This window comes from Elephantulus edwardii, unplaced genomic scaffold, assembly GCF_000299155.1.
Source record: "Elephantulus edwardii isolate Elephantulus edwardi_28Jun2011 unplaced genomic scaffold, EleEdw1.0 scaffold00233, whole genome shotgun sequence".
NCBI classification, from domain to species: domain Eukaryota; kingdom Metazoa; phylum Chordata; class Mammalia; order Macroscelidea; family Macroscelididae; genus Elephantulus; species Elephantulus edwardii.
Window position 1 is genome coordinate 1,203,072 of NW_006399983.1, and position 15,474 is coordinate 1,218,545.

Genomic DNA, 15,474 nt, shown 5'->3' on the forward strand with positions numbered 1-15,474 from the left:
CGCAGGAGAGGAAGGCCCTCTATGAGGTGGATTGATTCAGTGACTGGGATAATTGGGATGGGAGTGTCAGAGACAGTGCGATTGGCACAGGACAGAGAGGAGTTTAGGGCTGTTGTACATAGGGTCGCTATGAGTCGCAGGCGACTCGACGACACATAACAACAACAACATCCTGTTAAACTTTGCCACTGCTACTGAGGTGAGATGGTATCTGACTGTGGTTTTTATTTGCGTCTCTCTTATTGCCAGTGATTTTGAGCACTTCTTCATGTGTGTGTTTGCCATTTGAATGTCTTCCTCTGTGAAAAGTCATTCCATGCCTTTTGCCCATTTTTTAAAGTGTGTTGTCTTTTTCTTGTGTAGGCCCTATAGGATTCTGTAAACTTTTGATATGAGACCTTTGTCTGAAATGGTATTGCCAAATGTTATTTCTCAGTCAGTAGGTTTTCCTTTCAATCTGTTGGAGAATGTTTTTTGATGCATTCTGGGATTTAATTTTTAGAAGGTCTTATCTTTGAATCACAACGTGCCTTTGGGATTGCAGTACAACTTCTTACCACTAGGCCACCAACATGATGAACAGATCTAGTGACAGCAGCAATGGGCTTAAGTGTGTCAGAGTTGATGAGGATGGCACAAGAATAGGACAGGGTTCAAGTCTCTTATTCATAGGGTCACTGTGAATTGTATTCAAGTCGACAGCACCAATCAACAACAACAACAAATATGAATAGTGTCATGATTGAGAAGTCCTGAGCTACACACAGTAGCTCCTTAGAACAGCCTGCCGAGGTTTAAAAACCACTCAGCCTGAGATACAACTCTTGGTCTTTCCCTGTCTAGGACAAAGAAGAGGGAAGAAAAGCCAAGATATATAGAAACAGTTAGTGTAACGGGTTCATGGACACACAAAACTCAACTTCCATGATCCTGAGACCAGAAGAACTAAATGGTGCCTGCCCACCACTGCTGACCAGTCTAAAAGGACTGTAGTGGAAGGTCCTGGATAGAATGATGGAGGGGGGAGAGAATGTGGAACAAAACTTAAAAAAACATAGAAAAAAGGTCAGACTTACTGTCCAATAGACTGGTGCAACTCGTAAGACTATTACCATTAGTCACCCTAAGAACCTGGAACAAAATTTGCCCCTGTACCTTGCCTTTCAGCTGAACAATAGCCAGTCCTACAAGGTAACCATGGATGTTGATTGTGAATCAAAGTAAAATTAAATCCTTGACAACTTCAATCTTCACAATCAGCATATATTGTGGCAGTAGTTAAGAAATTGAAAGACATTCTGCATTGGGAAATCTATTGTCAAGGACCTCTCTCAAGTAACGAAGAGCAAGGATATCAGTTTAAAGACTAAGGTGCACCTGATCAAAGCCCCGATATATTTTAGTTGCTTCAAATGCATCTGAAAGTCAGAAAATGAATAAAGAAGGCAGAAGAATTGATGTCTTTGAGTTGTGGTGTGGGCTAAGAGTTATTTAATGTCCCACGGACTGCCAAAAGAACAAACAAATCTGTCTTGGAGGAAGTACACCACAGTGCTCCTTAGAGGCAAGGATGGTGAAACTTCATCTTGTACATTAGACATACAACAACATAGGAGGGGCCAATCCTTGGAAAAAAGATGTCATGCTTGGAAAAGTCTGGAATCAGTGAAAGAGAGGAAGACCTCAATGAGATGGATTGGCACAGTGCCAACCTTTGTGGGCTTCAACAAGGCGAAGATCATGAGGATGGTACAGGTTAGAGAAAGGTTCTCATCTGTTGTTCACAGGGACTCAATGGCACCTACAAATCACAATATAAGTTGGTGAATAACATTGTGGAGGTGCTCATTCCTTAGGATGGCAAACATTGTCAGATAAAGAGAGCAGCATTTGCCCAAGGATGAGGAAAGCAGAAAGAAACAGGAGAGACACGAGACAGGAGGAAATGAGAATTACAGAGAGGAAGTGAGGGGAGGGGCATGTGATTACATTGTAGGTATTGTAATTAAATATAAAACAAAATGTGTATGAATGGTTGAATGAAAAAGTAATTTGCTTTGTAAACTTTCAAATTACAACAACACAAAGCTAAACAAAACCCATGCAACCTTTATCCCAACCCAGGCTGATAGAACCAGAGCTCCTGCTGTGCATTTCTTAGCTTGGAAATCACTCATTCATTCTCTTGTACTTTGATTTAACAATCATGAATAACCTTCTCTCTGTTTGACCTGGTCCTGGTTTCTTTAAGGGAGGAAATAGATGAATGCTCCCATAGATCCTGGCCATCAAGGAATTCAGAATCTGTTATTTACCTTGCCAAGACTCATCAGACCATGTCTGGGTCAATATCTGCCTTAAAGTTTACATGGAAGATCACACATTCCAGTATTCCACAGATTAGCGCCAACATAACCCACAGTTCCCAAAAAGAATTCCTAAATCTCACATATTTCCTGGGTAGACTAAAATACCAAAAAGTTATAAAAGTAATAATTAAGAGATAATATTGTATGTGCCTTTGCATTGGAACCAATTTGTAGTTGACCCTCAAGTGGGTTTTCAGAGGCTATAAATCATGTGGAAGATTGCCCATCTTTCTTCTAACGGGCAGCTTGTGGGTTTGAACTGCCTAACTTTGGCTTGGCAGCACAACTCCTTACCCACTAGGCCAACAGAACTTCCTTTGGAGATGAAATTGTGTTGTTAGGTGCTGTGTGGAGTCAACTATGACTCTTGGATAACTGATGAACAACAGATCTGAACATTTCCCGATCTTGCACCAGCCTCATGATATTTGTCATGCTCAATTCTATGCTGGTAGTGTCTTCACTGTGTCAATAGAGCTAACAGGACTTTGCGTTTTCGGTCACTTCACAGTCTTCTTTCATCTTGGCCAAATGTGAGCTTGGACGCTGTTTTTGGGAGCACAGATGTGCGCGATCTTGGGGAAAGACATGATAAACAGAATACTGTGACATGATAGGTAGAAGACCAAGGAAAGCCTTACATCCTAGACCCAGACCCAGGTTCCCTGGTGGGCATCCCAGGGATGCCATAATCAGGGCTTTCTCACTGCTCCCATTTGCTCATAAGCGTTTAGGTTGGTGTGAATGAACGGCTTGCTGAGTTTTCAGACCTCATCTGCTGCTCTGTTAATACAAGATTTGCTGTGTTTCCCAAATGCTGTGATGTGCATCCCCCACACTCCAGATACTCTCTGGGTCTTTTCTATGCTTAATGGAACAAGATTTTACTTTTGGCTGGTTAACTTTGAGTGCACATTTAGAGTTGAGCTGTAGTAGAACATAGTGTGAAAACAACCTTGTTTAAAATTAAGAAAGGTATATGTCAGGGCAGTCTCCTTTCTTCACACCTATGCAATCAGTATGCTGAGAAAATAACTTGAGAAGCTGGATTTTATAGTGAAGAATGTGGCCTTAGGACTGGAGGAAGAATCATCAACAACCTGATTTATGTAGACAATACAACCTTGCTTGCTGAAAGTGAGTATGACTTGAAGCACTTGCTGCAGAAGATCAAGGACTGCAGTCTTCAATGTGAATTATATCTCAACATCAAGAAAATAAAAATTCTACTATTGGGGCAATAGGCAATACTACGATAGATGGAGAAAAGATTGACACTGTCAGTGATGTTGTCTTACTTGGATACACAATCAACACTCTTAGTAACAGCAGTCAAGAAATGAAGATACGTGGCATTGGGTAAATATGCTGTAAAGGGCATCTCCAAAGTGCTGAAGAGAGAGCATGGACTCAGGTATATATCAAAAGTGGTGAGGATGGCACAGGGTTCAGATCTGTTGTTCATAGTCATTATGAGTCATTGTTGACTCAATGGAACATAACAAGTCTCCAGTTCCTGCAATAGAAAATTTTAATGCTTTATCAAGCACTCCAAGGAGAGCCTTACAAAATAATTACACTGTACCAAGGTGTTCTATCTCTGTCTTCTCTCTGCAGTTACCATATCAACCAGATTGAATATTTTGGTCAAATGCCCAGCTGAATAGCGTTCTTGAGTCATTGAATAGAATGAACCATCTGTTAATTTGAAATCATAAAGTGAAATGTCTTCATTCACTCTTGCTGCATTTTCTATGATTGCCTCAGAACTTGGAAAAGTCCGGTAAAATTAGTCTTTACTGCCCTGTATTTATTTAAGCCCTCTCCTTCCCCAGGAATACAGTGGCTTTCTGGCGCTTCTAGGTTTACAAACACCTTATTCCTACATTTCCTGCCTCTGGTTTGGCAAACACTTCATTCTTGTAATCCCTTCCTCTGAAGAGTTATAATGGATATCTCCCTATATCCTGGGATTCCCCTCCCATCAACACATACCTTTGCTGGGTAAGTGTCTTCTGCTTAGGTATTTATTGAGTTCTGGAATAAATGAACAAATGAGAGTTAGAGAAAGGACTCCCTCTCTCCTGGTCATTTTTTTTTTAAATTTCTATGTGATATATGCACTGCAGCTGAGTTTCTGGATAGGGAGTGGAAGTATATTTTAACCCAAAAAAATAACTCTGTAAATGCATCTGAGAGCTGGACAATGAATAGGAATGACAGAAGAATTGGTGCCTTTGAACTGTGGTGTTGGAAAAGAGCACTGAACATTCCATGGACGGCCAAAAGAACAAATAAATAGGTGCAGCCTGAGTACTCTTTGGAGGCAAGAATGATGAAGTTTTGCCTCACATACTTTGGGCATGTTGTTAGGAAGGGATATTCCTTGGAGAGGGACATGATGCTTGGAAGCTGGAGCATTGGTGAAGGAGACGAAGACTCTCAACCAGGTGAATTGACATGATGACTGTTGCAATGGGCTCTAGTGTGTCTGGAGGTGTGAAGATGGCTCAGGATAGGATGAAGTTCAGATCTGCTGTTCATCGGGTCGCTATGAGTTGTACTTGACGGCATCTAACAACAACAGAAATATTAGTCCATATAACCTCAGGTCATAGGAGGAGGGCTTGGGGGTAGGTGGAAGAGTTTAAAGTAGAGGAGACTATTTCCTAAGTCCCACCATTCTATTGATTATCTTTACAAACCTGTGGGTGTAAGTCAATATACAGAAAGTGTGGGTGTCAAAAGAGTGTTAAGAAGAATGTTCCATCTGAGAATATGCTCTGTAATATCTAGGACCTACCTGGAAAGTTAGCCTTCTGTGTTCGATGTCCTCAGTGCCCCTCATGGACACAGAATCCTAGAGCTGATGTGCTCTTTAAGAAACTCCTCATTTCTGGTTGCAGAGTGGAGTATACTTGGGGTGGGGATGGGGTGGGCAGGGTGGGGGCGGGGATTGTGTACAAATGAAGGAGTTTATCTTTTGCTTTTCAAGGAGAGGAGCGGGGAGAAAAGTGCAACAATGAATGAATGGAATTCCAAAATCTCTGTAGATGTTCATTGAAATTAATAATAATAATAAAATATATTAAAAAATATAATTATAATATACAATTATTTCAAAGATGTTAAGTTTATTAATTGATTGTAAATGCAGATTTATTTATTTATTTACTTTTTAAAACCTGAGAGATCTGGAGTTGCTTACATAACAACAATAAAATTGTTATTTTTTTGAGGGGGAAAAAAAAAGAAACTCCTCATTTCATCCCCTTTCTGCTTATGCACCAAGAACTAAATCAAACAGACAGACAAACAAACAAATAGACAAACAAGTAGCTGTTGTGTCCCACTCACGCACATGCAGTGTGTCAGTGTAGAACCAGACGCACAGCACATCATTTGGCCTTTCTTCCACAGTGATGTGTGGTGGGTTCAGACCCCTAATCTGTTGGATGGTAATGGTTAAGACGAAACTTGGGGCCCACGTGAAGAAACAGCACCACGTTTCCATCTTGGAAACCTAGATGGACCGAGGATTCTTGGTAACCGTACTGGTGTTTGTTCCGTGGCAGTGATGAAGTACTTCTTCCATGGGGCCAATTGTCTTACACCCATTTTCTCAAATTTGGTCTCAGAAGACACAAGGAACAGCAAACTGATAGGCTTCTCATCACAGCCCTTCTTTTCTCTGGAGACAACAGTCATGATTGAAAGTAATTTACTGAAAGTTTTGCCTTTCTCTGCTTAAGCTTCCTTTGTAAGATAAATGGCTGTGTTCAACAGATCTCTAAGCCAAGGACAGAACGTTTTCTCTTTGTGATGAAAAGCAGATATCCCATTAAATGGGATAGATTACTTGGTTACACTTAGTTTGGACTTAAATGTTCTGTTACTAAATACTCTTTTTTTGGGAACCTCCATCATTCTTGTTGGCATGAGGATTGAACAAATTGTCTTGCCTGCAACAAGCATCTCAGCATTGAGCATTGATTTTCGTGAGGTCAGTGAAGCAACTAATTACAGGATTCGACAGCTTGCACTTAAATTTGTAGTTAAATGATATTATTTCTAGTCAGAGACATCATTGCTTGCTGGCTCAATGGATGTAGTGCATTTACTCCATGAACTGTCACCTGTTGCCTTCTCTAGGGAACTTGGATGGCACGATTAAGGGCTCCACTCTGTCTTGTTTACACAATGCTGCTGTAATGTGGATGGCACAAGTAGATGGCTTTAACAAATGGAAATTTATTATCTTACAATTTTAGAGGCTACAGGCCAAACTCAGGGTGCCAAGTCCAGGGAAAAGTCTGCTCTCTGTTGGTTTTTTCACACATTCTTCAGAGATCTCCGTGTCTCTTGGCCTTCCCTGATCTCAAGGACCTTAATAATGCAGAGATCCAAGTCTGACAGGACAAGCTCCACTCCTTGTGATTCTTTTTGATGGCACCAAGTTCCTCTTGCTTTCTTGGCTTGATTCCCTCTCCTTTCTCTTGGGGATCAATGATGTTATAGATCACACCCATACATTGGATCAGGGTTGTGATAAGATAAAGGGTGTTGTATTCTACCTTTAATCCTCCTCCAATTATTTGGTTTATTAGATCATGATTTCCATATTATTACTTATATACAGTCTCCATATTTAATCAGTGCATGTATTTTGGGGATACACTATTCAATCCATAACTAGATCCCTAACACTGATATGTTAGTGGTTTGAATACACCCAGAAGCACCTCAGAAGAGTCCTCCCAGAGGGCCTGGTGATCTGCTTCTTAAAGTAGAAGCCTTGTATGGAACACAGTTCTGATCTGCATACGTGAGTCAAAATCAACGGATTTGGTTTGCTTTGGGGGTTTTATTGCTTTCTCTTTCTGGTTTGGTTTTTTACTTCCTCCACTGCATACAGATTTTCTTTATCTTAAATACAAGTGCAACCAACCCTTCCCTTCAGTCCTGTAAACACAAGAAGGGGAGCATCTTGTGTCCCTTGTAAGCCATTCTCCTATCACCCTGCTTACCCCTGTCACTTTCAAGCCTCTTAAACATTGTCTGCACTCGCTGTCCACCTCCCTCCATACTTCATTCACTCCACAAAGAATTGTGATCCGGCTATGCTCTCATATGTCTGGCTTCTCCTCCTCCATGTGGCAAAATGCAGACTTACTTTGCTTCAACTCTATGTAGTACTTTGTTGTTAGTTACCGCCACATCACATCTGACTCATGATAACCTCATGGACAAGTCAGCAAAATGCTCTCGGCCCCATGGCGTTTTTTGACCATAGGTGTGCTTGAGTTTGTTATTGAGGCTGTTGCTGTGCCTTCTGATCTAGGGGTCTCACCTTCCAGAACTCTATTGTGATCTACAAAATTGGCATTGTCTAGTTTTGTGTAATAGAACTCCAGGCCTCTCTGCTTAGCTTCCAGGGTAGACCTTCCTTGTGGTTCATTCCAACTACCTGAAGTACTTTCTCTCAATTTCTTTAGCTGTCCCTTTTGCCTCCACCTTGCCCTTCATTCCGTGGTGACTCTGTTAACTTTCATTTTCTCTCAGTCAGCACAGTTTGCCTGGACAATCTCACCTACCCCAGTGGTTCCATGATATCACGTTGTCTCTGCCGAGGTTGACACACAAATAGCTAACTGCCTTTGACCATGTCTTCTGGATCCATCATCTCTTTCACTTCCAGTGTTCTTCCACCTCTCTGTGGCCTTTCTCTTGATAAACAGCATTATCACACATTTGAGGCCTACTGCAAAGTTCCAGGGTCATATCTGACCTCACATCCAACTAATAGCAAAGGCCATTTGCCTCCTTCTCTCTAATAATTTCAAATCCACCACCTCCTGTCCATCACAAAGTCCCAGGGCTTCTTGAGGCCACCTCCACCAGCCACACTGAAACTGCCTCCACCTGCATTTCCTCCTCCAATCTTGCCTTCTTCCAATTCCTTCTCCATACTGTTGCTAAAATGGTCTTTCTGAATGCAAATCTGAGCAGGTTACTTTCTACTTAAAACCCATCACTGCTCTTTTCAAGGCCTTCAGATACCACAACACTAGTTGTCATCAAGTCATCTGTGATTCATGGTGACCCCAGGTGTATCAGAGTAGTGCTCCATATAATCTTTAATGGACAGTTTTCCATAGGTAGAATACTAGGGCCTTCTCTTAAGGTGCCCTTGGGTGGGCTTGAACCTCCAGCTGAGCACATTAATTTTTCACACCACCCAGGGATTCTGTTGCTTTCAGAAGAAAACCTAGATGCGTTAGCAAGATGGTGAAGGGCCTAGCGGCACCCAGCCCTTCCCCACCCCTCACTTCCCCAGGTCTCTCAGACTTCACCTTGGCCCCTGTGCTCTCCTTCCTGTCTTCATGTGACTGTACTCTTCCTAGTGTGTCTCCAGTCTTAGTTTAGAGGTTAACCTCTCTGGGAAGTCTTTGCCAGACAACATCATCAGGGACAGGTCCCCCTATGAGGATGTGATGATACCATTCCCACTCCTCTGTCTTATCATACTATTCCTTAGTGGACACCCAATAGGCTATGAGCTCCTTAAGGTCAGGGGATGGTCTTCTACCTCTTGGCTCCAGCATCTAGTACAAAGCCTGAAATATAGTAGATGCTTAATAGTTATTGAAGTGTTGAGGATTTTCATTCATAGGGTCACTATGAGTCGGCTATGACTCGAAGGCACTTAACAACCACAAAAACAAAATAGAGATCAGTTGGCCTAGTGGACAGAAAGTGATGCTACCAAGCCAAAGGTGGGTGGCTTTAATCCGTGGCCCTCTGGCCTGTTTTTAATTGTTTTTGGTGAAACATTCTTCTAGGTCATATGGCCCTGGTCTGTCCACTTGCTATACTGAGGTAACTCGTGGTTGCTGTGAAGCTGAACACTGTGACACTGATGTGCCAAATGTGATAATGGTTACCCATGGTAGACAGTGTTTGGTGGAGCTCCCCAATTCAAACAAGCGAGGAAGCAGTACTGGCATCCATTTCCATCATAGCTTGCCTCCGGAAACTCTATGAACCTGGAGAAAAGATGAAAGTCACACAAGTGTTGAGGACTTTTGTTCATAGGGTCGCTATGATTCACATACGACTCGATGGTACTTAACAAGAACACAATAGCTATTGGCTAAAAGAATGAAATATACATACTGTTTCTTCTACAGTTCCTTCACATGTCATGACCCTTATATTTCCTCATCTACTTTTGCAGGAGAGGAAGGGTCCTGGAGACAAGTGACCTTACCTAGCCTTAATATTCATTGAAAATGTTTTATTTTCTTTTAATTTTCCTTCTCAAGCTACTTTATTTTCTTCTCCTACTTAACCCCTGAGCTAGTTTCTCCCCAGATCTAGATGCCATTTTGCCTTCCCATAATGCTCCATTTCCACCATCAAAGCTTAATTAGCTATTTCAGAGTTTAAACATTACCCCAACTTGTAAAATTTGTAATATAATAAACATCTCTCATCCCATTTCTGATGGTAAGAAATTTAAGAGAGGTTTAGCTGGACAATTTGTCTCATAATCTCTCACGCTGGTGGCCAGGTTTCTGAGGACTAGACTGGGCCACAGGATCTGCTTCTCTAGTGGCCCACTCACGTGGCTAGCAAATAGTGCTGGTTATCAGCAGAAGGCCTCAGTTCTTCCCACATGGATCTCTGTGCAGACTGTTGAATGTCCTCGAACCATGGCAGCTGGCTTCCCCTGAGTACAAAATCCAAGAGATAGAAGCTGTTGTGTTAGGTGCCATTAAGTTGAGTATGACCCATAGTAACCCTATGAAGAACAGACCTGAATCCTGTCCTATTCTGTGCCATCCTCTTCTTCTCTGACACTGCCCATTGCGGCAGTCACTGTGTCAATTCATCTTGTTGGAGGTCTTTCTTGAGGAAATAGAGTTGTTGCTGTTGTTAGGTATCACTGAGTCAGTGACAAATCAAAATGGCCTCATGTCCAGCAGAACGAAACTCTGCCCAATCTTGTGCCAGTTTATAATTCCTGATGCTACATGATATTGTTGTTGTTAAGTGCCGTCGAGTCGCAGGTGACTCATAGCAACCCTATGAAGGAGAGTCCTCGACGCTTGGGTGCCTTTCATCCTCTTTCCAGGTTCATAGGGTTTCCAGAGGCAAGCTATTATGGAAGTGGATGCTGTTCATTTCCTTTAGGGTCTTCCTCTCCACCACTGACTGTCTACTTTTCTAAACATAATGTTTTATTTTGTTTAATTTCCAAGATTCCCCTCCAGGTAAGCATGCCCAAAGCATGTAAGACAAAGTCTCACCATCCTTGCTTCTAAGGAAACTCTGCCTGCACTTCTCCTAAGACTTATTTTCTCAGTCCCTTTCTTTGGCTGTCCATGGTATATTCCATATTCTTCACCCAAACTATAATATGGTGGAACCCACTATTTTGGGGACTTTGCTTCAGAAGTCACAAACTCAGAGCCATTTTTATAATATTCTTCTCAGTAGATACAAGTAACTATCTCACATTCACTCTCAAAATCCATTGCTATTGAGGGAGAGCCAAATAACAGCTAACCAACCCCCCAGCACGTTTCTCAGGTTGTACAACACATGGGAGGAGATGGCACATCTTTCTCCTGCGGAGAATCTGGTGGATTTGAACTGCCAGAAAGGCATGCCCTTTGGGTGAGCAATGCACCTGAGCTTTCTACTTACATCCAAGGAGAGGGGAGTCAGGCTCTGCCTTTTGAAAGGAGGAATGTAAAAATACTTTTAATCATAGAGTTCCTACTAACGCTGAAGATGAGAGACTGAGTTTTTCCAGTTCATGGTAATTGTGAAAAATACTTTGGGGAGTAAGCATGAACTGTCCAATGAATAGTTAAATATCTAACAACATGTTAGATGTCCTTAAGTATAACTCCTAGCAGCCCTATGAACAACCACTCTGAACCCTGTCCTGTCCCGTGCCGTCCTCACCAGCTCTGACACAGTCCAGCCCATTGCCACAGTCACCATGTCAACCCATCTGATTGAGAATCTTCCTCTCTCTCATTGTCCCTCTTCCTTCCCAAGCATGTTGTCCCTTTCCAAGGCATAACCTCTCCTAGCAACATGCCCAAAGTATGTGAGATGAAGTGCCATTATAAGCTACAGGCCCTCAAGTTAGATATGAATAGTGTTAGGGTTTTTTAAAGAAGATAGGCAGCATGGCATTCTGTCTAAGAGAAGGGTTATAATCAAACAGATACAGATTTAAATACCAGCTTACAACTTAACAAGCTGTGTGACACTAGGAAGAATTGGATTTGCCTTCTCTGTTCCTGTTTCCCCAACGTGTTATGGAGATAAAGATAGTTGTTATCTACCAGAGGGTTGTTATGATGGCTAAGTAAAATAAAGTGTGGAACCTTCTTAGCTTAAAGCCTGGCATGGTAAGTACTTAATAAATGTTAGTTCATGCTGATAAGGTGAATGTCCAGGTGTCTTTTTGGCAGCCCTCCTTGAGGAAGAAGAAAAAACACTTTTCAAGATCTCTTCCATATTCTCTATTCAGATCACCTTTGGAATTTGGAAATTAACACAAGCATTTACTCCCTGACTGGCTGTCTGCCAAATTGCCACTGATTAACACAGACAAGGAACTGATGGCCGAGCCCACCTGACCTTGCTATGATTAGACTGGGACTATCACTCACCAAAATCTACTCTTTTTTTCCTTTCCCTCCAAGGTCAATTTCTTCATTTTCCTGAAGATTCTCAAGCTTCTAATTTCTAAGCTCAAGGCCCATCAAATGTGTTTCCGACATTATAAATACAGGTGAGTGTTCCCAGATTGGTACCCAGCCATCAAAATTCCCAAGGTTCTTCCCATTCCCTCTGTTCAGGAAAGGAATCTAAGTTTCTTCATTGTGTGTCTCTCTAAGGTGAGGGCATCAAGGGTGGTCTCCTCTGAAAAATGGTGTTGTTACAGGACTGTTGACAACAATGAAGACGTTCTGACTCCCTGAAGTAAGTGGTGAGGAGTCAAAGACATATGGGTTCCTCTAGCAGAAAATGGTTCAAATACCCCAAGGCTGGGTGGCTTGTGGAGAAGGGAAAATTATCTGAAGGAAGTTGTCAGGTGACTTTCTTGGGAAGGACTGGATGTGAGGATGCAGAGGACACGTGCATGATTCAGCTGAGTATTGGGGTTTCTTGAGACCCTGTTTGTTGTTGTTGTTACGTGTCATCGAGTTACTTGTGACTCATAGCAACGCTGTGTACCCTCCTCTATGCTGTGCCAACCTCACTATCTCTGACACACCTACCCCCTTCACCTCAGTCACTGAATCAATCTACCTCATAGAGGGTCTTCCTCTCCTGTGCTGTCCCTCCACCCTCCCAAGCATGATATCCCTCTCTGAGGACTGGTCCTACCTTGCAACATGCCCAGAGTATGTCAGATGAAGTTTCAGAATCTTTACCTCCAAGGAACAGCCTGATTTCACCCTCTCCAGGATGAACCTGTTTATTTTTCTGGCAGTATTCCTCCCTCAGGCACCTTGTATATGATCTGCCTTCTTTGTCTCTCATCTTCTGTTGTCTGTATTGACACTGGTGCCAATTCACAGGTAGATATTAAGAATTTATTGAACCCCTCATTGTTGTAAAAATGAATGAACAACAGGAAGAGAAGGGTCTTCTGTCCTCACTCAAAATTCTTTGCTTTCTATATGATGTGTGCATTTCAGAAGGACACTTTTTTTTAAAAAAAGGGGGGGTTTTATATGTGTAGTTTCCCCCACACTTCCCATCATTGGCATTATGTTTCACATAATCATTCCTATAAACTGTGTTTTATAAAATTAATCATCGTTGGACTATGCCTTTCATTACCCCATCTTTTCAGGTGCAGATCTTTCCCATTTCCTTTACCCCCTCTCTCCATTCACCAAATTGTGCAGTTCTGTCATTTCTTCCCTACCCACTGTTTTCCCTTTTCTCCCACGCTTTTCCCCTTGCACCTACACATGTATTTTACTAATTATTTCTCTATTTTTACAATAATGATTTTATGCAGTATTTGTCCTTATGAAAGTGAGTTAGTTCACTCGGCAAAATGCTCTCCAGACTCTCCCAAGTTATGTTGTTGTTGTTGCTGTTGTTATGTGCCATCAAGTCACTTGTGACTCATAGTGACCCTATACACAACAGCCCTAAACTCTGCTCTGTCCTGTGCCAATCGCACTGTCTCTGATACACCCATCCTGATCACTCCAATCACTGAATCAATCCACCTCATAGAGAGCCTTCCCCTCCTGCGCCATCCTCCACCCTCCCAAGCATGATGTCCCTCTCCAAGGACCGGTCCCTCCTTACAACATATCCAAAGTATGTCAGACGAAACCTCAGAATCCTTGCCTCCAAGGAGCAGTCCGGTTTAACCCTCTTGAGGATGAAATTCTTTGTCTTTTAGCAGTCCATGGTACATTCAATACTATTCTCCAGCACCACAGCTCAAAGGCATCAATTCTCCTTCAGTCCTCCCTAATCGTTGTCCAACTCTCTGATGCATAACAAGTGATTGCAAAGACCACGGCCTGTATCAGATGCACTTTAGTCTCCAGAGAGACACCATTGCTCTTGAGTACTTTAGAGAGGTCCTTAACAGCAGACTTTCCCATCGCAATACGTCTTTTCATTTCCTGGCTACTGGTGCCAAGAGTGTTGTCTGTGGAGCCAAGCAGACTAAAGCCGTGAACCATCTCAATCTCTTCACTATCCATCCTGATGCTGCCAACTGGTCCAGTGGTGAGAATCTTTGTTTTCTTGACATTGAGCCTCAATCCATATTGAAGGCCGCAGTCCTTGACCCTCTGCAGCAAGCGCTTCAGGTCCTCCTCAGGTTCAGCAAGCAGGGTTGTGTCATATGTATAACGCAGATTGTTGATATATCTTCCACCAATCCTGACACAACATTTCTCCGCATAGAGCCCAGCCTCCTGGATAATCTGTTCTGCATACAGTTTGAAAAGGTATGGAGACAGGACACATCCCTGGCGTACGCCCTTCCCAATTTTGAGCCATGCAGTGTTTCCTTGCTCTGTTCTAATGACCGGCTCTTGGTCCAAGTATAGATTTTGCATTAACACGACCAAGTGTTCTGGGATTCCCATTCTTCTCAGAGTCAGCCACAGTTTGTTATGATCCACACACTCAAACGGCTTTGCATAATCAATGAAACACAGACATTCCTCTGGTATTCCATGCTTTCAGCCAAGATCCATCTAACATAAGCTACAAACTCCCTAGTACCACGCCCCCTTCTCAACCCAGCCTGGACTCCTGGCAGTTCTCTGCTGATGTGCTGTTTCAGTAATTTTTGGATAATCTTCAGTAGAATCTTGCTTGCATGTGAAATCAATATATTGTTCTATAGGTTCCACACTCTGTTGTATCACCCTTCTTTGGGATGGGAACAAATATAAATCTCTTCCAATCAGTTGGCCAACTGGTTGTCCTCCAGATTTCTTAGCACAACTTGGTGAGCACGTCCAGAGTAGCATCTGTTAGCTGAAATACGTCAATTGGTATACCATCTATTCCTGGGGCCTTATTTTTTGCTATTTGCTTCAAAGCAGCCTGAACTTTTCCCTTCATGACCATAGGCTCTAGCTTATATGTTATTTCATGAAATTCTGTGTCTGCCAATTACTTTTGATACAGTGACTCATATTCTTTCCATCTTCTTTTAATACTTCCTGGATCATTTCATATTCTGCCTAAAGCATCCTGGATTATAGCAACTCGAGGTCTGAATTTGTTCTTCAGTTCATTGAGCTTAAGAAATGCTGAGTGAGTTTGGCCCTTTTGATTTCCTGACTCCAGCCCTTGCACATTTCATTGTAATATTTTACTTTGTCATCACGCAGACTAACAGAAAGGGGAACCTAGGTAGAACTTTCAAGTATGGAAATATAAAGGAGGAGGAACAGTTGTAAGCAAACCCTAGTGATTGGAACATGGAATGTGAGAACCATGAATGTAGGAAAATTAGAAATTGTTAAGAAAGAAATGGAACACATAAATATTGACATATTAGGCATTGGAGAGATGAGATGGACTG

The 15,474-nt window shown here is 42.2% G+C and overlaps 1 protein-coding gene across 1 annotated transcript in view; it reads left to right on the top strand.

The window, feature by feature from the left end:
• The window catches only part of GLP2R (glucagon-like peptide 2 receptor), a 145,293-nt gene that overhangs the window by 93,571 nt on the left and 36,248 nt on the right, over positions 1-15,474 (top strand). The window contains exon 10 of the mRNA XM_006898576.1: positions 12,098-12,186. Within this exon, the coding sequence (XP_006898638.1) occupies positions 12,098-12,186 (89 nt within the window). The remainder of the gene's footprint in view (positions 1-12,097; positions 12,187-15,474) is intronic.